The 27,718-nt window shown below is 48.4% G+C and overlaps 1 protein-coding gene across 1 annotated transcript; it reads right to left on the reverse strand.

The window, feature by feature from the left end:
• Window positions 1–7,295: 7,295 nt before the first annotated feature.
• Window positions 7,296–8,174, reverse strand: FOXE3 (forkhead box E3; the record flags this gene model as incomplete). Its single annotated transcript, XM_080655088.1, has 1 exon — window positions 7,296–8,174. Exon 1 carries the CDS (start codon window positions 8,163–8,165, stop codon window positions 7,296–7,298), a length of 870 nt encoding a protein of 289 aa, XP_080511214.1. The 5' UTR covers window positions 8,166–8,174.
• Window positions 8,175–27,718: the final 19,544 nt, after the last annotated feature.

Raw genomic sequence — 27,718 nt, forward strand, 5'->3', positions numbered from 1 at the left:
GTGAAATTCTGAGCCCAGTTTCCAGGGTCCTTTTGGGAAATAAAAGAGGACAGCTGCCAAAAGAGCCAGGATGAACACACAGGGAGCTTGGTGCCTGGCAAGGGCTGCGTGGAAATGCACTTTAGGAATTTTCCTGCAGATCTACCTGCACACATACTATATGCACAAGGTCTCATTGCAGCTGGTTTGGGAATGCCAAAATGTTGTAAACAATGTAAGTGTCTATCAGTAGGGGCCTGGTTAAATAATGGCACATCTACTACTAGTATATATGGGGACAGTATGCTGTGTAAAATAGAATAAAGAAGTTCTTTTTTTTTTAAATATATTTTATTGATATTTTACAGAGAGGAAGGGAGAGGGATAGAGAGCTAGAAACATCGATCAGCTGCCTCCTGCACACCTCCCACTGGGGATGTGCCCGCAACCAAGGCACATGCCCTTGACCGGAATCAAACCCGGGACCCCTCAGTCCGCAGGCCGACGCTCTATCCACCAAGCCAAACCGGTTTCAGCTAAAGAAGTTCTTTATGTATTGATCTGGGAAGAGCTCCAAGACATATTGTTGAGTGGGGGAAAAAAAAAAGATGTAAAACATTATGTTTTCAGTTGTGTGTGTGTGTGTGTGTGTGTGTGTGTGTTTGTAAAGGAGAAAATAATGTATATTTGTTTTGGTTTATATATGCAAGAAAAATAGAAGCAGGACTAAAAAACTATCTGTTGGAGCAGGGGTAGTATCAGATGCACCTCTGAGTCATCAGCTGAGAAGGGGGACACAATCCAGGAGCTTGGAGAGAGTTGCGAATTGCTGTGGACACAGAAAAGAAAGGCCTTGCCTAAGTGTTTGACCAGGGACTAGACCTCAGATTTCCTGACCCCAGCCCAGCATACTTTCCTCTACTTCCTTCTTACAGAGTGGATCTCTGCACCTAGGACCACCCTCCCACCCCTTTTCCAACCCACTACAGGGGAAGGTTACCAAAGGCTTCCAAGAAGAATGAGAGGGAGGAATCTGGGAGGACTTCCTGGAGGAGGTGGAAAATGCAGCCGTTTTCCTCTCACACACCAAACATTTGGGTTCCCACTGGAGCAAGTGCCTTTCAATCACCAGAATACCATCCAAATCGATCCTGGCTTCATTCCACTGATTTCCTGATCAAATCAGGTGCATACAAGGTGGCCAATCGGTGGCGCTTGTCTCCACAAAATTGTTGAGGGGCAGGAAGAGAGGACAAGAGTACAGGGAAAGGGGAGGTAGAGGGGAAGCATGTAGGAGGGAGGAAGAGGAAAACTGAAAGCAAAAGGAAACCAAAACTCGTCACTTGGTTTGGAAAGGTACCTTTCCAGATCCAGACTGTGGGTGTGAGTGGTTGGGGAATATTGGAATGATCTGAGGAATTTTATTGGTACCTGGAGCTCTCCATCCAAGTTTCTACTTCCCTGGCCTCTTCCTCAGAGAAGAATGACTGGAGTCAGGTGGACCTGGATCAAGTTCTGAATCAGTCATTTTGCAGCTTGACCTGGTAAGTCACTTAGCCTTTATGAGCCCCAATTTCATTATCTATAAAATTGAGTTAACATTTCTAATGCTACCCTGCAGTCCAGGATAAACTGTATTTGATCATGCCTTTTTGTAAGGTACCACCAGAATCAATTTGCTGATATTGAATCTTCTTGTACATGTGAGACTGGCTAGATTTTGTTTGTTCAACCCGCTGTCAGGTTTTGATAATGTAATTAAGTAGACAGAATTGGGATGACTTTTATTTTTCTGGGTTCTGCAACTGATGATTTTCCCACTTTTCTCTATCACCACTGCTACCTCCACCAAGCCACCGTCCTTTCCTGCTTCGATACTGCAGTAGCCTTTTAATTGGTCTCCCCACCCTACCCCAGATCCCCTCTAATAGCGTATTTGAAGCGATGAAATTTCCTCTGAGCGCATCCACTTTGTTCTCACCTTTATTAATTTATAAATAGTCTATAATTTCAACTTTTCTCTAACTTAAGAGTTATTTTTATAAGAAGCGTTTTTTAAAATTTCAAGGGCTTAGTTTAAAATGTGGTCCAAGCCGAAACCGGCTTGGCTCAGTGGATAGAGCGTTGGGCTGCGGACTGAAGGGTCCCGGGTTCGATTCCGGTCAAGGGCATGTACCTTGGTTGCAGGCACATCCCCAGTAGGGGGTGTGCAGGAGGCAGCTGATCGATGTTTCTCTCTCATCGATGTTTCTAGCTCTCTATCCCTCTCCCTTCCTCTCTGTAAAATATCAATAAAATATATTTTAAAAATAAATAAATAAAAATAAAATGTGGTCCAAGAATGTATTCTTATACACGTAAGAATTTACGAACATGTTTAAATGTTGTGTATTCATTGCAATAAAAATCTTAGAACACATTCACATAAGCCCATTCTGGATCACTTACAAGACTCCTGATATCATAAATATCAGAGATCAGATATTTGGAGTCCTCATTTGCATTTGTTATCAAGTAGTGCTACTTTAATCTTGAGATAAGGCTAAAAACAATGTGGAATTAAGTAACTGCTGTGTTTGGGCCAGTTGATGGCATGACTTGCAACCTGAAGGAATATGGGCAGTTCATTCAAAAGAAAAAAAAAAAAAATGTTGGATGAATTTACTCATCACATGGCTCCAGCCACACCAAACTCAGAAGACCTGAGATGGAGCAGTCAGGGTCACATTCAAGGTGCAAGTGATTTGGTTTCAGTAAAACAATATTTTATATTTTATTAATATTATGAATTTGAATGGTTATTTTGTAGCTGTTTGCATTTAATTTATAAAGATTCTGTTTCATAGTTGCCGAAGAGATACAAGTCTAAGGATTTTATATCTGCCCATACTAAATGACATTATAATTTTTAAAAGTTAAAGTCAATACTTGAGGTCACCAGAATTTTTTTCTTTTAAAAGGAGACTGCTTTAGCCCCTGTATCTTGCTAAATTGTCCTCCACCCCCACCTCATAGTTCCAGGATCTCACAAAGGGGTACTTCACACAGGCTGAGAACCAACCCACACACTGTCGGGAAGAGTTCTCACATTGCTTGTTTTGCCTTCTGCCTTCCAGGTGAAGCCCATTGCCTGAAGGAGCCTCTCAGCTGTTATGCTTCCCGTGTCCCTGCCAAGGAGGTCACTTTCCTATGTACTCAGTTTTCCATGTGTAGGGTGATCTTGGCCTCTCTCCAGCTCAGCACCATCCCGTGCCAAAAATCATCCTTCCTGTGCTCCAAGTCCCCCCAAATCAGGAAGCAACCCCCTCAGCTCACTTACTCCTATGAAGAACTCAGAACCATTCCCCTGCCTTCATCCTCTAACCAAAACATGCATTCCTTATTTCCATAACACTGAGCCACCTTCTCACCTTCCTAGGAGTTAGTGCACACTGAACCCAGAAACAACTTCCCATTCTCCTCTTCCTCAGTCCCCACTCCCAAAGAATATAAGGCTACAAAAACACAGCTTTAACTCGACCATTTTATTGTCAACGTGCACACTTAGCTTCTCACGCTAAATTAATCATCTTAATTTCAGATGTGCAAAAATTCCCCCCAAATTGACCTTGACTGAAACAAAGAAACCAGCGAAAAGGAAGATATGGAATTCAAGAAGCAGAGAATCCAACACAGGATAGAGATGGAGGGAATTCCAAGGAAAACAGTGAAGGGAAACAGGTCCACATCTGTGCAGCAGACATGGAGAGCAATCAGCCCAGGCTGGAGCTGGAGGACAGAGGGCTAGGGGAGTGGTGCCCCCCAGGAACAGAAAGCACAACAACCCAAAGCAATGATAGCTTTCCTGGTAAGTTTAACCTCATGAAAATTAGGGAAGGTTTGGCTATGGGTACAAAGAAAGGTAAGTAAATGAAAAAATAAGGCACTGAACTCCAGGAAAAATGAAAAGTTGCACTCTCCCTCCAAAAGGAATGGTAGTCATGGTACACTAGCAGCTATCAGAGACCAATATTTATATAGCAATAATATGTGAATTATTATTTTAACCAAAAGTTGGTGATTTGGGTGGGAATGAGAAGGGATAGATTTCAGAGGTAAATGACAATCTATCATAATAGGAAGTTAATCATTACTGTTGTGAGAGAGTAGTATAAGCATGGAAATACAGAAGTGTATTCAAAAAGAGACAGATATGAATTGAAAGTAGATAGTTCTAGGGTACAAAACAGGGTCCTGAAAATTGGGCTAGGCACCATTAAAACATTGTCATTGCTTTTTGGACTGTTACATTATATGCTTGTTTCAATTCAATAAAAGCAAGAATTGAGTGTTAAAAACTGTGTCTTCAGATTAAAGATGACTTCCAGGTTTCTAGAAAAATGAAGGGGTAGTCGCTTAACGTTTCTGAAAGTTCCATTCAGATTATTCCCCCCCCCCACAAAAAAAAAGGAGAGGGGGGAGAAAAATAAGACTTCCATATTGAAATCTTGCTTCCAGATAAGAAGTGTTTAGTGCTGCAATCCACTTGGGTCCCCTCCCTGCAGCAGGAAGCTTTTCTGTAATAAAACTTTGCTTTCACTCAAAAAAGAAAAAAAGTGTTTAGTGCTTTGTAAAGACAGAATTGGAGTAGAGCTTTGTTTTGTATTTTCAACATCTACCCAAGTGTCAATATTCTTAGGGCACTCTATGATATATAGGTTTCCAGATAATGAACTTTGATGGCAACAACAGTCTCATATTTGTATCTGTATGGGCCCGGCGCAGGGCCTGGCACACAGTGAGCCCTCTATGCTATTGAATGGAAGAACATTAAAGAGGCATTTCAAAACAAAATCTTTCTTGCTTTCCAGTTCAGCAGTGACCTTTCTAGCATTTCCATGCAGACACTTCCTACCTCCTCCTCATTGTGCCAAGATCCCAGGGACAGAGACCTGCAGGGCCATGGTGGCAAGAATGAAATTCAGAGCTCAAGAAGCACTTCCTGGCTTCAGCAGAGTGAGAAGGAACTTCTCCTTCCCTGGAAACTTCTTGGATTTGGAAGGAATTTATCAAGAGGTGCTTTGAGGCAGAAGGAGAGGCTGTAACACCATTTGGAGCAGAAAACGTTTGCATTTTGATCTTTGTGGAGCTATACTCCTTAGAGAACCAGGTTGAATCTTTGCTACCTTCTGGGTCCCAGGGAGGGGCAATTTTCTCATTGGACAAATGGGGAAGTAGCCTTCACCTTCACCTGTTTTGAAGGTCACTGTGAGGATTGCAAGTGAGAATGGAAAGTGCCAGAGTACTGTCAACCCAGTCATTATTCAGTAAGTCAGGCACAATAGACACTAGGGATTCATTCAGTGGCTCATTCAACAAATACTAAGTGAAGAGCTGCTGTGCATCAGGCAAATTCGACCTGACTCTTGCTCAAAAGGGTTAATAGCTGGGGAGGGAGTCTAACCAGGGTGTTTCATACCAGACTGTGCAGATCTACTGTCCTATCTCTAAAGACCGTCTTCCCTACTTCATATTTCCTATACCTTTCTCCTCCATGAGCTGTCCACTTTCCACCCTCACCCTTCATCACCACCCCAGAGGTTTAAACTCTTGTATCTAAGAGAGGGGCATCAGGCTTGTGCAACATGCAAATCACATTCACCCTGGACTCAAGGCACACTGATCCCTTCCCACCTTTTCCCACACCTAATCCAGACACTACTAAACTGGGAGCCCTGAGGCAGAGGAGCTTGGGAAAGCCTGGTGCTTAGCAGTTGGGTCAGCACCCAAGAGCAGGACAGGGTCAAAGGCCAACTCATACAGCAACCTCTGAGTCTCTGCTCAGTGCTGCCCTGTTCATGATGCTGGGACAGTCCTGAATCAGTTCAGGTCCCTGTTGTTCCAGCTCCCAATGTAGCAAAGGATATATTAAGACAAGGGGCATAGCTAATGGCACAGGGCCCAGCTCCAGAAGTGTGGAGAAGGGTGTGGTTCTGCAGCCTGGTCCCACTCTTTAAATAGGGAGCTTTTAAAACTGAGCCTCCAGCCTTGACCCAGTGTCTTTTCTCCAGAATACTGTGCATACTGATCACCAGTAAACTTTGTTAAGATGCAGAATCTGATGACTCAGTGGGTCTGAAGTGGAGCCTGAGATTCTGCATTCCTAACAAGGTGATGCATTTCATCCCAGGAGCTGGCGAAGGGCCAGGGACTACACCTGGAGTCCAAGGCTATAGAACACTTACCTCATTTCTTCGAGGAGTGATTGGTAATGTCTCTTCCCCAGTGGTCCCTAAGCACCAGGAGGCAGGGATCTTGCCCATTTGTTTAGTGATGTATTTATTCCCAAAGCCTAGTGCAGTACTTAGCACATTCAGTAAGTACATACTTGGAGGAGTGGCCAATGCTCCCTTATCCATGGGAGCTGGGAGTAATCACACACAGCAGACAAACCCACTGGCCAAATACACTCATGTGCACACCCATCTCATCTCTACCATCCGCTGGGATGCGGCAGGTGATGGCATTTACTAGGCCTACTATGTGCACAGCTGTGGTTAATGGCCTCCCAATCCTACTGCATGAACTGCTGCCTGATACTTCACTAGGGGCTCACACTATATGAACAACCAAAGATCCTGAACAAAGCCCACACACTCTCTCCCAAGGCCACTCCCCCAAGTCACCAGCCAGCACACCAAGCCCAGAGAAAGCTTTCTTTTTTCTTTTAATCAAGTCAGCTTTAATTAAAAAAATAACCTAATGAGCCAACCCTAAATCTTCCAGATGGTGGGCAGCCCACTAAGTCTCCCTTCAGTCGGGAGCCCGTGGAGCCGCTGGTCTGAGAAATATCCAAGAACTCCTGGAACAGCGCAGCCAGGTGTGTGTGTTCAGAAACTGAGGACAGACAGGTAAGTGGGGTTGGGGCTCAGACTTGCGGGAAATGAAGGGAAGAGAGGGAGGGAGTCATGAACACGGGCGTCTGACCTCTAATGTGTTGTAAGAACTCGAGGGAAGGTTGAAGTAAGGAGTCAGTCTGGGAGGCGGCTTGAGATCGAAAGCCTGGCTTCCGAAGGCTTGGTATTCACGGGAAATCTGGCGTGGAGGCTCATGGGTGGTGATTTGGCGCGGGGACATGGGATCAACAACGGCACTGGGTAAGCGCACAGGTGGGGGCCCACAGGGGAAGGAGAAGAAATGAGGGGCTCACATAGTGGGGTAGGGAGGGTTCAATCCGGTGGAGAGATGGTGGGATTCTCCCCATGGAAAGAGGTAACAGGTGTGCTCAGTCCAAGAGGCAAGGGGGCCTCCGGGCGGCCCCTGCCTGCGGGAAGGGCTCACAGGTAGCGCTCCAGTCCCGGCAAGTAGCCCGGCTGCCTCAGGTAGGCCTCCCCCGGGCCCAGCGGGCCGAGCGGGCCCAGCGCTCCCGGCGGCCCGGCCAAGGCCAGCAGCGGCTCAGCGGGGCGCGGGGGCAGCCCCGGGCGGTCGGGCGCTGGCGCGTAGAGCGGCGGGAAGGCGGCGGCGCAGGGCGGGAAGGCGGCGTCGGGCGCTGCGCAGCAGGGCGGCTCCGGGGCGCCCAGCCCCGTCAGCTCGGGCGGCAGGCTCCCCAGGCTGTCCACGCCGAAGAGGCGCGCGGGCGGCGCGGGCCCGGGGCCGGGAGGGAAGGGCGCGTAGGGGCCGGGCGGGGCGGCGGGCGAGGGCGGCGGGGGCGCGGGCAGCTCCGCGCGCTTGAAGCGCTTGCGGCGCCGCAGGAAGCTGCCGTTGTCGAACATGTGGGCGGCCGCCGGGTCCAGCGTCCAGTAGTTGCCTTTGCCGGGGTTGCCCGGCTCGCGGGGCACCTTGACGAAGCAGTCGTTGAGCGTGAGGTTGTGGCGGATGCTGTTCTGCCACTTGCGCGGGCTGTCGCGGTAGAAGGCGAAGCGCTCGGTGATGAAGCGGTAGATGGCGGCCAGCGGGAGGCGGCGGCCCGGGGCGTGCGCCAGCGCCATGGCGATGAGCGCGATGTACGAGTAGGGCGGCTTCCCACGCTGCAGGGGCCGCCGCCGCCGCCGGCCCGGGCCGGGTGCGGGTTCCGGCTCCCCGCGGCCCGCGGGTGCGTCTTCGGGCTCCTGCCCGGGCTCGGCTCCGGCGAGCGGCGACGGCGGCGGCCCCGACGGCGCGACCGAGGGCAGGGCCGGGAAGCCCGGAAAGGAGGCGGGGGGCTCCATGTCGCTGCGCCCAGTCCTCGGAGGCCCCAGCCCTGCCCGCGCTGCTCCCGAAGAGGGGCCACCGACCCGCCTTATATGACACAGCGCCCCTCCCCCGCCCCGATCTAGGCAGAAGGCTGGGACCTTCCCCACTGGCCAGCGCCTCCCCCTACTTTGCTTTCCCAGTCCCCTCACCATGCTCCCAGTCCCCAGCCCTGCATTTTGCCCCTCCCTTGGTCTCCTCCCTTCAGGTCAGCCTTTTCCAGACCCAGCCTCACCCCTTTCCCATCTCCATGGAGTCAGTCCAACAGAATTCATCAATTCATTAGCTTCCTTTCCTCTAAGATCTCCCTCAACCTCCTCCCTTATGGGTCAATGCTAATCAAAAATCCACCCAATCGCTGGGGCCCCTCCCCATTATGGTTCTCCCAGCTGAGTCCTGCCTCCTCCCACCTGGGGCAGAGATGAGAGCCACCAGGGCCTCCAGGCCAGCCTTCTGCATCCTAACCTGTGTTGGTCAGGGAAGTGTCGGGCCCACCTCAGACATTAGGCAATGGGGAAGCATAGAGGGAGGAGGCTGGCTTTGTCTCAGGGGCTCCACGGACACCATCACCTCTCTGTCCTGTCTCCCCCCACAACCCTGTCCCATCCAGGACACTTGTGAGCATCCTTTGAAAAGTAGCAGAAGACTGCTTTAAATCAAGAGCCCTGAAAACCCTTAACTTGGAGTTGCCCTTCTGGCTTCCCCTTCTCCATGTCCCTTCTGCTCTAGAAAAAGGCTCCCATGTGCACACACACACAGTAGGCCCACTGGGAAGATGCACAGAACACAGGCCTGCACAGCCCAGAGTTCCAAGGAACAGGTACTGGCCAGAGAGAGACCCCCAAGTGCTTCCACAGATTGGAGGCCTGAAAGAGCTGCTTACTGACACAGAAATGCTACACTCACATCTCAGTGGGGCTGGGAGGAGGGGCAGGCAGGGATCTTAGCAGTTTTTAATAAATACTCACTCTGGGAAGTATCACCCACCATCACCATCCAGAGGTGATGCTACCCTGAGCTTAGTTCAGGAAACCTTTTCTAAAGTGACAGGAGAGCCAGCCCGGGCTTGGAGGAAACCACAGGATACAGGAGCTTTGTCTTAAAAGTCTTTCCTTGGTACAGGCAAGATAAGGGAGCAGGGCTGGGGGTAAGACAGGCAAGTGGCATTCTCAAGGCCTCAATTTAAGGGGGCACTCACTCTCAGGGTAGTGCAAGTGCAGCGTCAGTACTTCTGAACCAGGGCCTCCTTAAATTTGTGTCCCTAGGTGCCTCACCCCAGTTTTCGCCCTGATGTGGAATGCCCCTGGGTACAGCAGGCCTATAGCCCAGGGCTTCAAAATCCACAATAAGACTTAAGGGTCCACCTCAGCTTATAATGTAACCACCATCATAACTGAGCATTTTGTAAGTGCTAAATTTACAAAACACCTTTGTGCTATAGGCAGTCATTCCTGTTTTGCAGATAAGGAAACTAAGGCTCTGAGAGGCTGAGTGACTTACCTGACTTCACACAGCTAGTAGCAGAGCTGGAATTAAACCCAGAGTTCAGAGCACCAGCACCATGACTTCTAAGAACATCATATTTTAAAGCTGGGATTGCAGAAATTACTATAGAGTTCTTCCAGCCCTCACAACTTTAGCTGCAAAATATGCCTAGGTCAGCATATTCCAAGTATTCACTGCACATCACCCTCAACCTAGCGTACCCCCCAACCTGATCCCCTTCCTGTATTCCAGATTTCGCAAATGGACCCCTTTCCCCTCACCACCAGATCAGAAATACAGACATCACTTTGGGCTCTTCCCTCCCCCATCACTCCCACACCCAAGCAATCTGCAAGTCCTGTCAATTCCACATGGATCCCAAATCTACCCCTCCTTCATTTCTCCTGCCTCAGCTTAGCCACATCATTCACTGAGCATGTGTTCCAGGCCCTTTACCAGCACTCAGGGAAGACAGAGATGATGAGACTCGCAGTCTGGTGGAGAGAGAGAGACAGACAATTTCGGCTATGAGAGAGGTGGGTGCAGGGGTAGCAGGAGCTGTAGAAGTAGAGGAAGGAGATGACACTGGGAGATCTGAAGACAATCCCCCACTCCACACCAATGAAGAGTCAGACAGTTTATACATGAATGGATCTCACCTCATGCCCTCTCCCCCTGGCATTCTACTGCCTGAGCACAGGCCGCTCAAAACACAAGACAGTGCTGTCACACAAACAGCTCTCCAAAGAAGGCAGACAAGCAACTGCAGCAATGGGATCCTGCTCCCAGAGCTGAGTGACCTGAGGCCAGTTGCTCATTTGAGTCTCAGGCGGGACAATAACAAACCCTCAGCATTATTATGAGATTTAAATGAGACCGGGTGTGAAAGCACCTGGCCCACACTGGCACTTGGTAACAGGAGATCCAGAATTAAACCAGGAGGGGAAGGAGAGAGGCAGAGGCAGAGCCAGAGAAGTCATTGCCGAGCCTGGGTTTTTCAACCAGGTGTAGCATAATGATGCCGTTAGACTCAGGAATAGACCAAAAGCTACCATCTTTCCCACCTTCCCTAGGTCTGAATCCAGTCTCATACGAAGCTCCCTACCACAGCCTCTGTCTCACAACTCCAAATGTGGAAGAGGGGTGGCTCTTACTATCTCCCATGGCAAACTGCAATTTCTTGTACTTTCAATTTTCTGATTCATGTGCAGAGCCTGGGACATAGTATATGTTCAATAAATGGTACTGAATGTGCGGTTGACTGCGCTAATCCTGGGGAGGGTGGGGGCAGGGAGCTGGGCCAAAGGGGTGAGAACCCAGACTTCATCAGCTCTCTGTGCCTGCATGGCCCCCTCCATTGGGCCAATGTCGGGGTAGCCCAAGGGCTAATCCGTGTTTTCAGCGTGGCTGGGCCCTCTTTTCACAGGCCCTGGGCCGGACAGGATGTGGCTGAGCATCCGGGCATAAGATGGCCAGTGAAGGCAGCCCCTTTCTCATGGGCCTGGATTCCAGGCGGCCCAGTGTCTGAGTGGAGCCCCTGGGGCGGGAGGAACACAGTGGCTGGGCTGGGCAGTCCTTTGTCTGACCATGCTGGGTGAATATTCGGACTGGCAGGAGGGATTAATGGCCAGGGATTGGCCCTGGGGCTGGCCTTCCCACTGCCCTTTGGAGGCCAAAGGCCCAGGTCAGGGCACACGGCATTGATGGCTCCCTAGATAGGAGTGGAAATTCCCATTGTGTGCAAAGCTGTTAGAATTAGCCCCCAAGGCTCCCTGCCCCAGCCCCACCTGAACAGAGGCACCACAGCCAAGATGCACTTCAAGGCAAAGAGCAGAGGGTGGGAGCCAGAGCCTCCCAACCAGTGTCTGGGAGAAGGGGCTTAGGCTGAAAGTCGGTTCAGATCTTTACCCTGAGATTTGCAGCCCCTCTAGGGAGGCCCTATGATTTCCCCTCCGGAGTGCTGGGGAGAAAGAGCTATGTTAACCCAACAAGGGTCTAAGGGGCCAGCCTGAACTGTTGCCAGACCCCATAAGGCTTTCTGGGATATTCCTCAGACTCCTCTAGTTTGAGACTGCTCCATAGTCATTTATTTCTAAAAGCCCCCATCACAACGTCCACTTATCCCATAGCCCAACAGCTGCAGAAGGGGCTCAGGAAACAAGAAATCTCAGAGACACCTCACCCTAACCCCTGCCACCCAGGGACCCTGAGGGCTACTGCAGGACCCCTCCCTCTAACCCCCACAACTAGAGTCAGTTTGTAGCTGACTTTATTTACCAGCCTAAGGAGCTCAGATCTTTCTATAGACAATAGGGAGACTTTGAAAGCTCTTCAGCAGGGGAATGAGACAATCACATCCCTTGTTCAGATCAGTGTGGCAGTGGATAGGCCAGACAGGGAAGAGGCTGAAGGCTCAGGGAGCAGAGCAGAGGCTGAGCATGGGATGAGGTGTGAACCGAAGCTCTGGTCTGGGGGCACACTAGACCCTTCGTTCCCATTCACTCCAGGCAGAACAGAGAGAGAACCTCTAGCCATCCATCTCAGAGAAGGGCTTAAACATCGAGTTTGTCACAAGTCTAAGAACTGGTCATCATTCTCTACTCCTTTCTCTCTCTGACCACCTCCAGTCACCAAGACCTGTCAGCTCTCAGAAATTTCTCTCAAATCCATTCTCTTCTCATGTTCCCTGTCTCGGTCCTTGTTCAGACCAATATCCATACTCACACAGCCAATTGCACCCACCACCTGGCTGGGCTTGTGGTCTCCCCCTCTGATTCCTTCTCTGCTCAGCAGCTACTTAAACACCTTCAGTGGCTCCCCATTATCTCAGGAGTCAGACCGAGTCATTAACAGGGCTGGCAGGCGCCACACGACCTAACCTGCAGGCCCTCCTGCCTCATTTCTCACCACCACCATGTACCCTGCTTCCCTGAAACACACAGGGTCTATAAGGAGCTACTTTTAGCCAAAGGCCAGGTCCTCCCCAACTCTGAGCCTTTGCTAACCCAAATGAGCACAACCCACTTTGCCAGCTTCGCATACAAATACAATCTCATCTATTTTTCCTACCAGCCCCTTGATCTCCTAAGATCTGCAGTAACAAGAAGTCCATCAGTCCCTCTGAAAGAGTGCACCTCCACATTGTCAAACAAATAACAAGTGAACAAAACCCTGAGGGTTTCCCTGTTTAGATGCAGAGAAGGTATTCACCCCTTCTCCCACCCGCCCCTCTGCCAGGAGCTCCAGTCTCCCCTGAGCTGCTGGTGTGCTCCTCCTTGTCCTTTGAGAACTGCTCACAGAAAATAACCACTTCATTCTTTAGAAAACATTTCCCAATTTCTCCTTTCTTTCTCCTTCCCCAGGCAAAAGGCCCGCTGGCGCCTTTGGCCCGAAGGTACTGGGAGATTTCAGCACATGCTCTGGTCTGCCTCCCTCTGTGCCCAATTCATCCTTGGGCCCTATGCCAGGCTGCAGAGCTGCACACTTCTGAGCATCTCTTGAGTGACTGACTACCTTGCTGAATGAATAAATGAATAAATTAATGAATGAACAAACAAGCTAACGAATGCCCACATGTGTCTGGAAAGACAAAAGGAGCCTGTGCCTGATTTCCAGCTAGGAATCTGCCTCCTGCCCTTGCTGCCTCTCTGCTCAGCTCTGCGGCCCAGAGCTGAGACCCCCACCTTGTGGTCCTTGTCTTAGCAAGGCCCAGACTCAGACACTGTTGGCTCTGCCCTGAGGGTGTAATTCCAGCCACTCCTAAACCACATAACAGCATCTGAAGTATGTTCTGTGTCATTTGGGGCTGTCAGCGTACTGCATTCTGCCATCTACCTCTGCCTGCACTCCAGGCAATCTCAGGGCTCTTGGGCCTCCCTGCTTCTTATTTCCAGGGAGGCTGTGGGGGAGAGGCGCTGTCAGCCAGGCTGGCTGAGCCAAGGGAGCCCAGGCTGAGGAGAGTGCACTGGAACCCACACTCATTTGTCATGTGATCTTGAGCAAGTTGTACAACTCCTGTGGCCATTATTAGATACATCAGCCCCTTGTGCCTGAAGAACCCTGAGATGATGTAGGTCAGTGAATCCCAACTGACGGGCCCCTTAGCGAAAGCCAGACATCTGGAAACCACGTGGCACCCAGGGCTGTCTGTAACAAGGATGCACCATGTGTCTCTCACACACACAAGTATGAATGGATTTTGAATGGTTGTTGATGCTGCTGTGATTGTTAAGTGCCCACATTTCAAAACTTCGGAATGGGTTTTGTTTTTAAGCCATTAGTGGATTAACCAAAAGTGCAAATACTGTCCAGAGCAGCTGAGAGATATTTTCAATCTCATTCTTCAGCTACTGCTCTAGTCCAATATGCCTTCTTACAGTTTGGGATATTAAGGTCCAGAAAGGGGAGTGACTCGCCTAAAGTCCCCAAGCAAGTCAGTGCAAAGCCAGAATGGAGTGTAGGGCTTTGCCCCCTCGCTCCTTGTTCTTTGCATTTATTCCGCAGTATTTCAAAGTACCTGCTTTGTGGCAGTTACTCTCTGCTCAGCACCAGGGACCCGTGATGAAGACCAAGGACCCTGTTCTCAGGGGCTGGCATTTGTCTGGGAGGGTGTAGGTGCTCTTGAGGGACAGGAGGCATTGAACAAAGCCTTTATCCTAACTGCTAAAACTGGTTATTGGTGGATGGAGTCAGGAAGTGATGTGATAAGAGCCCTGTTGTATAATAACCACTGCATTTGCAAGGTGGATGATGGACCAGAAGGGTCTTACCATTTCGGCTGTTTTTGGCTTCAAGTAACAGAAAACCTCAATTCAAAATGAGTTAGGATGTAGGGAAATGTATTTTCTCCTTGACAAGTAGGTCAGAGGCAGGATGTGGTTGGGGCTCTGGCTCCCTTTTGCAGTGATTCTCCTGACTGTGCTGTCCCTCATGGGTTGGCTTTATCTTCATGCTGGTGACAAGATACTTCAGCACCCAGAACTACAACACCTGAGTTCCAAGTAGCCAGAAGACAGGTGTCTCTTCCTATGCTGACATTTCTTAGGAAAGCTCCCCTTCCTCAATGTTGCCACAACTCTCATTGGCCAGAATTTGGTCCACTTTGTTGTTCCTAAACCAATACAAGGAGGAAAGTATTACAGTTTGACCAGGACTAAACAGAACCTACTTACTCCAGGAACTGGGATGGTTCACTTTCCCATCACACAGATTGTTGCGTGGAAGAGAGTGGATACTGGGAAATGGGCCCCCTTAGGAAGGAGAAAAAGGACCCTCAGCAATGTCTCCTGCAAAGAGAGGAGAGAGGAGTCTGGCAGCCCAGACTGAGGCGACTGAACAGGGCAGCTTCTTCCCCTCTTTGCTTTGTATAAACCGCTCATAGGTTTTGCCTCCTCACCGGGCTCTCAGCTCCTTGAGGGCCAGGCCTGAGAGTCATCGCTTGTGGATCCAGGCATAGGAGTCCCCAAAGAAGTAGAGGGGTGGTTAGAAATGACCACATATTTCCATAGTAGGAAGCATGGGTTCCCATCTGAGAAGTTCCCCAAGCAGGGACCAGGGAATACGCTCTGGGCAAGGTCATCTGGCTGGGTGACCTGGGCAATCATCTTGACCAACTCGAGCTTCACTTTCTCCTTAGAGAACCGGGAGAAGATGTTTTCATTCTTTAGGAACAGTCGCCTCCCACAAATGTTCAATTTATGTCCTCTCACCTTGCATGAGTCTCAGGGTGGGGATGATAGGGGAGGGGTTAAGAGGGAGACTTGGGCAGGTGGAAGAGTCCAGAACTCCTCGGGTGGGAAGAAGGGAGAACTCTCCCGGAGGCAAGCAGCAGCATCTGGAATGGTTTAAGTCTTCAGAGCAGGCGTGCAGTCATTAGTAGGGCTTTGGCATGTTTGGGGGCACTAACTGCATATTTTCTCCAGGGTGCATTGTGAACAGCCTTTGCTCAGAATGTAAAGAGCATGTTTCCTACGAGGGGGGATATTTATGCTCCTCCCAGGCTGCTGGGCTGCTTCTCCGCTGTCTGCTTGGTGTTAGACTCCCGGCCTTCTTATTTTTAGATGGGTCCAACAGACGTAGGGCCAGCTGCTGGATGCGGCTGTGACCATGGCTTCTCTGGTGGGACTGAGGACCATGGGCAACCTACTGGGGAAGAATCATTCGCTCCAGTACTTTACTGTGGTCAAGAGTCACTTCTTTTCATCCCTGTTCAAAACTCCACCCTGTGGACTTTCCAAGCTTAAAAAATGAGTGCTTTCTCCCCGCAGAAGTTACATGGGTAGAAAATACAAAAAAGTTCAGCTCTTGTGTCTCCTCTCCTCTGGCTCCAGGCTGTTGCTTTCTCTCATTCTCTTTTGGTCCCTTACAAAGGTAGGTTCTTCTCCCTGAAATACGCTTTGTTCACTCTCCACACCTGCTCCCATCTGAAAAACTCTCCTCAGGCCACCTCCTTCAGGAAGCCTTCCAATCAGGGATACACCTTCTCTGACTTCCCCCAGCTCCAGTACTTCTCTTAGTCACGGCCATTTACCACCCTCAGTACTGAATCTGTGCTTAGTTCCCTCCCCTACTTAACTCTGTGAGTCTTGAGACATGGGAAAGTGAATTCTTTCTTGAGCAAGAGTCCCAGTGTCCAACCTAGGACCAGGAACAGACTAGCTGCACAATGGGTGCTGACTAATTAATTGATAGAATGAATAAATTGATGACTATGGTAATAAAGCATCAGAGATGAAGGAGACAGGTTGCAGAGGCTTGGTGAGAGAAGGGAGGATGTATTATCAGGAGTCATTGGTTGCAAGTGACAGAACACCAACTCAAACTAACTTAAGAAAAATGAGCGGGGATGTTGGCTCATAAATCATGGCTAGGATGAAATTGGATTTAGCGATATCTGGAACCAAGTATTCATATATCCTCTTCATATAAGAGTCACTTTCACAGACCACTTTCTCCACGAGGTTGGGAGCCTGGCTGTTGGCAGCTTCATGTTCCCATCCTTACAGTTCTGCAGAGGGAGACAAAAGAGCTGCAGTTAGAAAAAAGCTCAGAGAAGCACTTTGAGGGATCCATGCTCACCCTGGACAAGTACTGTCGGAGGATGGCAGTTCCCGATTAGAGGAGGAACAATTCTTCCCAACACATGGAGGTATCCCAGCCATAACTCAGGGAAATTGTTGCGAGCTGGGAAGCCACCCCAATTTAAATCTACTAAAGTCACTAGCATTTCTTGAGCATCTCTGTATCCCAGCCATGTTAGATATTTTCTTACAATAATTCTATGAGGTGGATAACATTACTCCCATTTTAAATGACTAAACCTGAGGCTCAAAGAGGGCAAGTAACTGCCCCAAAGTCCCAGCAGAACATTTAGTCCCACCTGCCTTTGTGCACAAATGAAGAAACCGCAGTCCCGGGAGGAGTGGGCCTTGCCTGAGGTCAGAGTAGGCGAGTAGGATAGTCTGGAACTGGAATTCAAGAGCAGTTAGCCACATGACATTATAGATGGAAGAGGCATCTTTGGGGTACCTGCTTGCTCAGGACAATTTCTCTTCTCTCAGAACAGTCCCCAACCCCCATGGCTATAGGGAATGACCCTCAAAAGAGCAACTGGCAGCCATGTGAACACGATATGACCCCACTCCTCTTCCCAAAGCTAACTGGGTCAGAGTAGGACACCTGCTTCAGTTGGGCCAATGCCCTTCCCTTGGGGACTGATGAATTCTTTTCAGGACCTGTCAGGCACTGTGAGCACTCCTATCTTCCCCGACCTGATCAGAGGAGCAGAGAAAGCCGGTCTGGGAAGAGAAAGGACAAAGAGGCAGAGAGAAAGGGAAGTTCCCCATCCCCTGGGTTTTACATTCAGGTTGATTAGGCCCCCCTTCCTCACACCACTCCCCAAGGCTCCTGCGGGGCCAGATGAAAAGAGACTGGATGTTAAGAGGTTTGACAAAAGAGAACAGAGCAGGACCTTAACTAGCACTTACTGAGTCCCTCAGGGTCCCTCTCTGACAAACATTTCATGTGTTTCTCCCAGTAGCCTAAGAGCTACCTGTCCCTTCTCCACCTCCTAGAGGAGGAAACAGGTACTGCAGCACTGAAGCAGCTTGCCCCAGAGTGAACGGCTGGGAAGTGGCAGAGCCGCAACTTGAACCCAGTGGGCAGATGGCAGCCTTCTTGTCATGGGGTCCCGCTGCCTGTAGAGGATCTAGGGGTGGCAACCTGAGCTTCTCCAGCACCTTTTCCTCCCCGAGCTTCATGGTCCCAAACCCTCATCACCCAATGTTCCACAGTCAGAGTGTCCTCGCTATACCGGTACTTTCCCTCCGGCGTTTATCACAGTGTGGTTCTCAGTCCTGCGGGTGACTGTCTGCCTCCACCATGAGTTCCATGAGGGTAGGGGCTTTATCTTTTTCACTGCTCTGTCCTATTTATTTATTCACTCAACAAATATTTACTGAGTTCCCACTATCTGACAGCCACTAGGAGGTATTAGGGATACAAACAGAATAAGTATGACAGAAATTCCTGCCCTTTGGAGCTTACCTCCTAGTGTAGAAAGACAGACAATAAGAAAATTTTATCATCTTTGAAAGTAATAAGTATGACAAACAAACAAATAGAGGAGTATAAAGAGATGGTTGGGGCACAATTTTATATAGAGGTCAGGTAGGGCTAAGAAGGAAGGAAGGGAACCATTTGGGTACATGGGGAAGGGCATTCCAGGCAGAGGGAACAGCAAGTACAAAAGGGCTGAGGCAGGAGGGTTCCTGGCATTTTGTGGGAATAGCAGGGAGGCCGGTGTGGCTGGGGCAGAGTGAGCAAAGGGCAGGGCACAGAGCCGGCAGGCTAGTGGAGGAACTTGGCCCTTTGATTTGGGAAGCCACTGGAGAGTGACAGGGAGTAACTTGATCTGATTTAGGTTTGTAAAGAACCAGTCTGGCTACTGTGGTAAGAATTGATGTTTCTGACACACATTATTGGTTTAAGGAATATTTTTGAATGAATGAGTAGAGAAGAATGAGAGGAAAGAGACAAGAATCACTATCAAGGTGAGAGCTGGAGAGGCAAACCCAGAGGACACTTCTAACCTTGACACTCAGTGATTCTGAGTGCTTATGAGGAAGTAAAAGGGACAGATGTCTGCTGAGCCGAGTGAGCCTTTTTGTTGTCAGGGTATCTTGTAAATGTTCCAGAGGTCAGAACACCTCTTGTAAGTCAAGACTAGATGGCTTCAGCACTAACCAGTTTGGCTCAGTGGATAGAGTATCAGCCTGCAGACTAAAGGGTCCTGGGTTCGATTCTAGTCAAGCTACCTCAGTTGCAGGCTGGATCCCCAGTCCTGGTCAGGGTGGAGGTGTATGTGGGATGTGCCTCTCTCACATTGCTGTTTCTCTCTCTGTCTCTCCCCCTCTCTTCCTCTCTCTCTAAAAATCAATGGGAAAATACCTTCAGTTGAGGACTAACAACAAAAAAAAACTAGATGGAGAAACTATGAGCTACAGTCTCCGTCTGTACTTTTAGCTCAGTGTTGCAAGTGGACTCACAAGGTTCTTTTGTTCTCCTGCAGGTCCTCCATCCAAGCCTCAGGGACAGCAGGCCTTCCTGATCCATCTGGTCTACCTCCATAGGCAGTATTAAAGATAGAAGAGGCCCCAGCAGCAGGCCTGCTAGGAAACATTGGCAGCAGAGCATTATTTGGCTGGGGCCAGCAGGCTGTCCAGGGTGGCAGGCTCTCTGTGGGCAAAGTCCTGGATTCCAGGGAGCCAAGGCCAAGGAAGGCCAAGAATTCCTCACTTTAATTTTGCCTCTAATTCCTCCCAGAAATGAGGCGTGTCAGTCATCAAATTCTCTGGTTTTTATGAGGCGATTATGGTGATTACTATATGTTGTTTTCAAAGAGGCAATTAAGTGGAGGAACCAGACACTATTTTCATTTCTCATTAAGTGATTAGGGTTTGTTTGGCAAATCCCAACATCTGTGGCTAGAGGCAGGCTCTGTTGAGCTTGACTTGGGCACTGCACAGCCTCTATACACACTAAGCATCCAGCACCTCCCTTCTTCCCTGGCTTCTCCTCGCCTGAAGGAGCTGGAAGGAACCCTTTCATTGTACAGATTATGGAACTGAGGCACAGAATGGGGAACTGACCAGCCAATATTGCATCACTAGCAAGCAGTAGTGCATCACTAGCAAGCTGCCCAAGCAAGACTCCAGCCATTATACTATGCTTCCCATTGAAAGAAGGAGTTTTCAATTAAAGTTGTTCCCACTGAGGCCGCTTCGCTTCTGGAAGGAACAGTGAAGGCTCCTTCTTTAGCATGGCGTCATTTTCCCACCTGATTCTCTTTCTCCTAGAACAGCCACCACATCACAAGTATAGCAGATATGTAGGTTGTCCACCCAACAGTCATCCACAGCCTCCTTTTCTTTTGCTTACCTCTCACTAAAGAGAATGCACCCAGCCTCTCTAGTCGTTAGGAGAGACTACATGACCCAGTTCTGGCCAATGAAATACATGGGAGGTTCTCCTGGGGGACTTCTGGGTAAGATTTTCTTCCCCTTCCAAGTCGCTTAAGGAGAAAACCTTTGCTTCATACTCCCTCACTCTGCTTTTAGATGTGGTTGTTTACAGTGATACCTGGAGCGGAGGCAGCCACCTTGTAACTTGAGGCAACATGCTAGAGGAAGAAAGCCAACTGTTCCAATTATCTATTGCTATGTAGCTAATCACCCCCAAAATTCTGCATCATAAAACAACTATTTGGTACTATCTCTCAGCATTCTGTAGGTTGACTGGGCTCAACTATATAATGCTCACTCAAGGCCTCCTGCATGGTTGTAGTCTGACAGGCTGAGGCAGGTGTCATCTAAAGGTTTGACTAGGCAGAGTGACCTGGATGGCTCACTCACACACAGGTGGCAGTTGATGCTGGATGTCCCATGGGGGCTCAGCTAGGGCTCTTGACCAGGATACCTGTGTGTGTCCTACAGCATGGTCACTGGTCTTTCAGGGTGTGTTTAAGCACTTAGCATTCTATTTATTTATTTATTTATGTATGTATGTATGTATGTATGTATGTATGTTACTCCTCACCCAAGGATATTTTCCCCATTGATTTTTATAAAGAGTGGGAGGGAAGGAAGGAGGGGAGGAGTAGAAAAAAGAGGAGGAGGAGAGAGAAACATCATTGTGAGGGAGACACATCATTTGGTTGCTTCCCGCATGCATCCTGACTGGTTTGGGGCTGGAGATGAAACTTGCAACCCAGGTGTGTGCCCTTGACCAGGAACACACCACCCTTGAGTGTGGGGGCCGATGCTCCAACCACTGAGCTCACTGGCCACTTTAAAAGGCCCAGAAGCCCTGGCCTGTTTTGCTCATGGATTAGAGCGTCAGCTTTCGAACCAAAGGGTCATGTATTCGATTCCGATCAAGGACACATACCTGTCAGAGGCACGTACCTCAGTTGCAGTTTCCTCAGCCCATGTAGGAGGCAATTAATCAGCAAGCTTTTCAGTTCTTCATTCTTGGATGCAAGTGGACAAAGATCACCAAACATTTGAGGAAAGCCTCATGAGAGTAAGACAAATAAAATGACCTCAAAGGAAATGGAAATAATGCAACAACAACAACAAAAAAAAACTGCCCGCCTGGCATGGCTCAGTGGTTGAGCGTCGACCCATGAACCAGGAGGTCATGGTTCAATTCCTGGTCAGAGCACATGCCTGGGTTGTGAGCTTGATCTCCAGTAGGGGACGTGCAGGAGGCAGCTGATCAATGATTCTCTCTCATTGATGTTTCTATCTCTCTCTCCCTCTCTCTTCCTCTCTGAAATCAATAAAAACATATTAAAAAAACACCAATAAACAGAAAAGAACTAAAAAACTGTTTACATTCTACTAATATCCTCACAGAGATTTAAAAAACCTGGATGGTATGAAGAAAAAAGAAAGAACCAGACAACAAGTGAGAGCTCTTAAATATTTAAATATACAAATATGTATTAAAAATTAATAGATAATAGAATGTTTTCAAGTTAAGAAAATTTCTCAGAGAGTGAAATAAAAAGATAAGGAAAGATGAGAGACATAAAGTTAAAAACCCAACAACTGGAAATTCCAGCAAAAGCAGCTTAAAATGGAGACTTATTTAAATGTTACACAAGAACATTCCCCATTAACAAAATTCATAAAGTCATTTAATTAAAAGAGTTCAATATGTGCCTAAAAATGAAAAAAATGACCCACACTCAAGTACAATATCCTGACATTTTTTAACACAGGGGTAAAGAAAAGATCTAAAAGCTTTAAGAGGGGAGGAAAAAAGGAAATGAAGAAAAAAGGTCACAAAGGGATGATCACTGGAATGCCTTCAGAATTCAGCAGCAGCACTGGATGCTGGAAATCACTGGGAAAATGCTGCAAAGTGCTGAGAGAACAGTTTTCAACCTAGAATTCCACATAGGCTGTGACATCCATTATCCTATATAATAAAAGGCTAATATGCAAATCGACCGAACAGCAGAACGACCAGTACGCTATGACGTGCACTGACCACCAGGGGGCAGACACTTAACGCAGGAGCTGCCCCCTGGTGGTCAGTGCACTCCCACAGGGGGAGCACCGCTCAGTTAAAAGCCAGGCTGACCACTGGCAAGCACAGCAGTGGTGGCGGGAGCTTCTCCCTCCATAGCAGTACTAAGGATGTCCAACTGCCCGCTTAGGCCCAATCCCTAATCGGGCCCAAGACATCAGTCAGACATCCCCTGATGGCTCCTGGACTGTAAGAGGGCACAGGTGGGGCTGAGGGACCCCCAACCCCACCCCAAGTGCACGAATTTCATGCACCAGGCCTCTAGTAAGGATATAACAAGGACACATGGAGACATATAAGGAGCCAGAATATTTACAGCCCATGAACCCTTCCTTAGGTGGTTACTTGGAGGGTATCCTCTAGACCAGTGGTTCTCAACCTTTCTAATGCCGCGACCCTTTAATACAGTTCCTCATGTTGTGGTGACCCCCAACCATAAAATTATTTTTGTTGCTGCTTCATAACTGTAATTTTGCTACTGTTAATGAATTGTAATGTAAATATCTGTGTTTTCTGATGGTCTTAGGCTCTACAGCAGCGGTTCTCAACCTGTGGTTCGCGACCCACAGGTTGAAAACTGCTAGCAGGGTCGCCTAAGACCATCGGGAAACACAGATATTTACATACCAGCTCTGCAGTGAATGATACTAACACCATCACATGAAAAACACAATTTAGTCGTTTCTAACTTTTTGGGTGCATCTATAAACAAAGCACAGAAGACTTGATTGTCCAGCTGGTGACGGAAAGGAAGTCAGAGATTCCAAGAATGAGGAAGATTCTATCTGCCTTTGTTGTCTGGGAAATGGAGGGGCCAACGGAGAAGGGCCTGAGCCCAGCCTCTAATGGTGAGAATGCCCCACTGGCACTAGAGGCCTGGAACTCACGGCACCTCTCCTCCGATGCAGACCAGGCCCTCCAACCCCAGCAGCAGGACCATAGCAGCGTGACCATCAGTCCTGCAATCCCGAATTCTGCCAACAGTGCAGATGCGGTTGGAAGTGGATTCTTTTCTAAGCCTCCAGATGAGAGCCAGGCCCAGCTGATATCTTGATTTCACTTTGTGAGCTGTGAGCAGAGAACCCAGACTCCTGACCTACACAACTGTGAGGTAACATGTGGATGTTGTTTAAAGTTGCAAAGTTTGAGATGACTTGTTATACAATAGGAAACTAATACACCTGGCATGTCTCCCTCTCCCTCCCCCCCCCCCCCGAGTCTGCCCCCAAATTCTTACTTTGTTTATGTCATAAGAGGTGTTTTGGCCTAGTGGTTAAGCTCCCAGAATGCAGACGGGCAGACCTGGCTTAGAATTTTTCCTCTAGGAGGATTAGCAGTCACGAACACAATAAACATCCAAAAAACAGAACTGTAATTACTGTCCTTATTCATTCCCTGTTCAGCTCTCCCTCCCTCTGTAAATGTTTCCCTGACTCCCCGCCTCACTCGTCTGGCAAGTTCGCCACACCCTCCCCTGCACTTTGTACTGGCTGTACTGTCCCATGATGAACTGGTTAAATGCCCTGGCCGGGCTGCTCGCTTGTTGAAGGGCAGAACTATTGCCTGTTCAGAGCCTGCCACCACCCCTGTCATGAAGGAGCTCTGAAAATGTTTATGGAGAAGGAGTAAAGAGGAATTTTCTAGAAGTCCAAGCCACCCAGGGAAGAAGACTGCTCAGGGAGGAGTGAGTTCTCTGTTCCTAGGGTAGCTCCCTGTCAGGAATGCTGAAAGTGACTGACTTGGTGCCACCTTGGGTCTTTCTGCCCTTTGAAGCCAGGATTTGTTTCACAGAATCACACATGGGAAAGCTGGGTGCTGAGGGGTGAGAGGCCTCTCCAGCTGGGGTTGGTGGGGAAGGCAGAGAAAAGTGCTCAGCTGGGCATTAACTCATTCATTCAGTACTTTTTTAAAATATATTTTTTAATGATTTCAGAGAGGGAGAAAGAGAAACATCAATGATGAGAGAGAACCAATGATCGTCTGCCTCCTGCATACCTCACACTGGGATGGAGCCCACAACCCGGGCATATGCCCTGACCAGGAATCCAACCATGGCCTCCTGGTTCATAGGTCGATGCTCAACCACTGAGCCACGCTGGCCGGGCGTTCATTCAATACTTTTAACATTGTTCACTTTTGCAGTCCATCTTTGGGAAGTGCTGAAATAGACTGAAAAATAGGTGGGATGTTGGCAGCTGCTCTTGAAAGAGCTTTCTGTAAAAGGCCACATTATGATCAAGATCTGACAGATCCAGTTCTTCAAGGAGCAGTCTTAGGACTGAGCAGGGACTCTGAGGACGCATTCAGCTAGGAGGGAGGGAGGCTGGGGAGCTGTGGTTGTTTCCGTGGTTTGGGAGAGAGAAAAGGTGAGAATGAGTGCAGTGGATCCTAAATGGCTGGGGCTGGGAGCAAAGAGCCTCACAGTTCCGCACAGGGATTTGGGACAGGAAGATGCACACTGGTGTGTGCAGAAACAATCCACCCGCTGGCAGAAGCAGCGGAAGGTGCATGCAGGATGGATCCTGGGCGCCCCTTGGTGGCCGGACTGAGTAACTACACTTAATACCACCCAGACAGACAATGGCCAGCTGATTTGCGTACTTATTTTACCTCAGGACTGGGAGGACCACTCTCCCACCCATTGTAGTAAAAATGACCTGTGAGAGTGCATGTGCCTGGGGTTGTGTGGTTGTGTTACCCAATTGTGTAAGGGTATACATGTATGAGTGTATATATGTACATTTGTGTATGTGTCTGAGAGCATGTATAGTGGAGCCAATGATTGGACATATGTGGGTTGTGTGTACATGTATGTACTAGGTGACAGTATGCAAGCATGCATTGTGAGCCAAAATGTACATCTATATGTTTGTATGCATATGTATCTGTTGGTGTGATTGCTTGTCTGAGTGCATGTGTGTTAATGTAACTTCTGGGGCCTTGGCTTTCTTTTCTTACACATTGAAATAGTTAAGCATTATAATCTTATTGTTTGTTTAAAGTTTGCTCTTGGATGCAGGCCTGTTCCAGAATAACTAGCAGATGCGAAAAGCATCCATTATGTATTTTTGCAATTAGCCGAAAACCCAGAATCTTTTCTTAAATAACAGACACAATTCTGTGGGTTGCTTATTGCTGGGAGCCACCTCCTTTCTCCAGCTCGGGCGAGCCAGCTCTGGGCCCAGCCCCACTCAGGCCAAGCCAGCGAGGGTTTGCAAACTGTTCTCAGTGAGATGGAAAAAACATTAAGGGCTCAAAATAGAACTCACGGTACAGCTTACAGTCGGGGAGAGAAAGAGAATAACGAGGGGAAGTGGAGCAGCCTCCAAAATGAGAAACCTTTGTCAAACGGACTCATCCAGCCTAGCAGTTACCCAGCATTCTAGCCTGGACCCAGCTAAAGAGACATGATAACCCCACATTCCTTTACCTGTTGTTAAATGTATTTCCTCACCTTACCTTTGCATACTCCTACCTCCCATTGTTTGGTACATGGACCCCCACCCCTCACACATCCTCACTGCCATCCTTTTGCTAGTGCTATTTTCCTCTCCCAAATGCACTGCTTCTCTTCTCTAATACATCCAGGAGCCTCCTGACCACCAGTAACATGGTCACCAGCAGCACAGACACCAGCAACTTTGTTGAGCACCTATCCCAGACACTGAGGAGGGCACCATGGAGGCAAAAACAGAAGCTTAAGGAAATTTCTCAGGATTTGGGTTCTTATGGGAAGACACAGACTCTCATGATGTTCCTTAGCCTTTCCTCCCACTTCCATGGACAGGGAACTGTTGTGTCCTGGGTTACAAGAGGGCACAGAGAATGTGGCTGGGGTTCCAGGTAGACTTCAGACTTAGTGACAACTGGAACAGGATGGCCCGAAACCACAGAACCCCAGAGGTGGCAGACTAAAACATCCAGTCTCTGCTTGCACACCTCCAGTAATGGGGAACACACCATTTCCCCAAGAGCCCAATTCACTGTTGGGCGGCTCTAACTTCAAAAGGTCTTTCTTGCATTACTTCCACTGCCCTTGCTCTGTCCTCAAGCCACACTGACCACATCTACTCCATCTTCCTTCAGAGGTCTGGAGATTGATGGTGGCCTCCTGGGCTCTCTTCATCTTTTAGGATAGTAGCAGCTGCTAAGTGAGATGAAATCAGCCCTACTATGTCAAGTTGGTACTCACAACTTCTTTAGTGGGAGAACATTTGTGATCCCCTTGCAGTACTCCTCCCCCTTCAACCCACGAGCTTCAAGGATGGCAGATTAGGCAACTGTTTGATTAGTGCGCTTTCCTGTTTGTTGTTACCAATTTATCAGTTTATCAAACACTAAAGATCTACTTACTCTATGCTAGGCAAGAAGGCTTGGTCCTTTGCCTGCAAAGACGCAAGGCTGGGAGTTCCCAAATATCTGCTCTGGTCACTTTGTTTAGTACAGTGGTTCTCAGCATATCAGTATCAGCATCACCTGGAACTTTATAAGACATGCAAATTCTTGGGCCACACCCAAGATCTACTGCACCAGAAACTCTGGTGGTGAGCCCAGCAATCTGGGTTTAACAAGACATATCCAAATGATTCAGATACACTTGAAAGTTTGGGAACCACTGGTTTAGATTCACCTGAGAGACTTTTAAAATTAAGTTAGAATTTCTGGTGTTGGGTCTGAAAGCATTTGTTTGTTTCTTAATATGGTCTCAAATACATGCCCAGTATACTGAATGAAATGTCCCTGGACCATCACAAGATCTTACTTTGCTTTTCCAAGTCCTTGTTAGGAATGATGGAGGTAGAAGCATGCGACTGTGGAGGAATGAAGCTGGGAGAAAAAAAAAAACTGGGTGCTAGGCCTTGTTCTCTTTCTAACTATCTGGAGGGCTTTGAGGGAGGACACACGCCTTCTTTTAATATCCAGTAAAATGTATAGACAATGTAGTAATAATAAAACATATTAAGAACCTATTCTGTGCAGGTCAAGAGAACTACAACGATCTCTAAAACCTTTCCCAAAGACTCCATTGATCCAGAACTACAATGCATAACCACGGAGGAGAAAGCTGCTCACTTCCTTCTTCCCATACAGCCAGTGAAAGTGCTGAGCATGCACTGTAGTCTTAGAAGGCTTCCAGCAGGAATGTACACTAGGAGGTTTCAGATCCGTAACATGAACCACAAACTATCAAAAGTCTTCATAAAGCAGAGATTTTTCTGTCATAGCATGGTAACATTAAAAGAGGTAAGATAGGTAAAAATCTGTCAACTAGATTGAACTATGGATAGTTGGATGTAATTTTCACCAAAACATTGTTTTCTGGTCCCAGACTTTCCTTGCTTTCTTTCCAAGATAGTCACACTTTAAATCTTTCTACAACTTGTGTGCTAAAAGTAGAGGGAGACTGATGTGGTCAAAAATTCATCTTGGCTCCCACCCCCAGGACTTTATC

The sequence above is a fragment of the Plecotus auritus genome (assembly GCF_963455305.1).
Source record: "Plecotus auritus genome assembly, chromosome: 2".
In the NCBI taxonomy this organism is placed as follows: Eukaryota; Metazoa; Chordata; class Mammalia; order Chiroptera; family Vespertilionidae; genus Plecotus; species Plecotus auritus.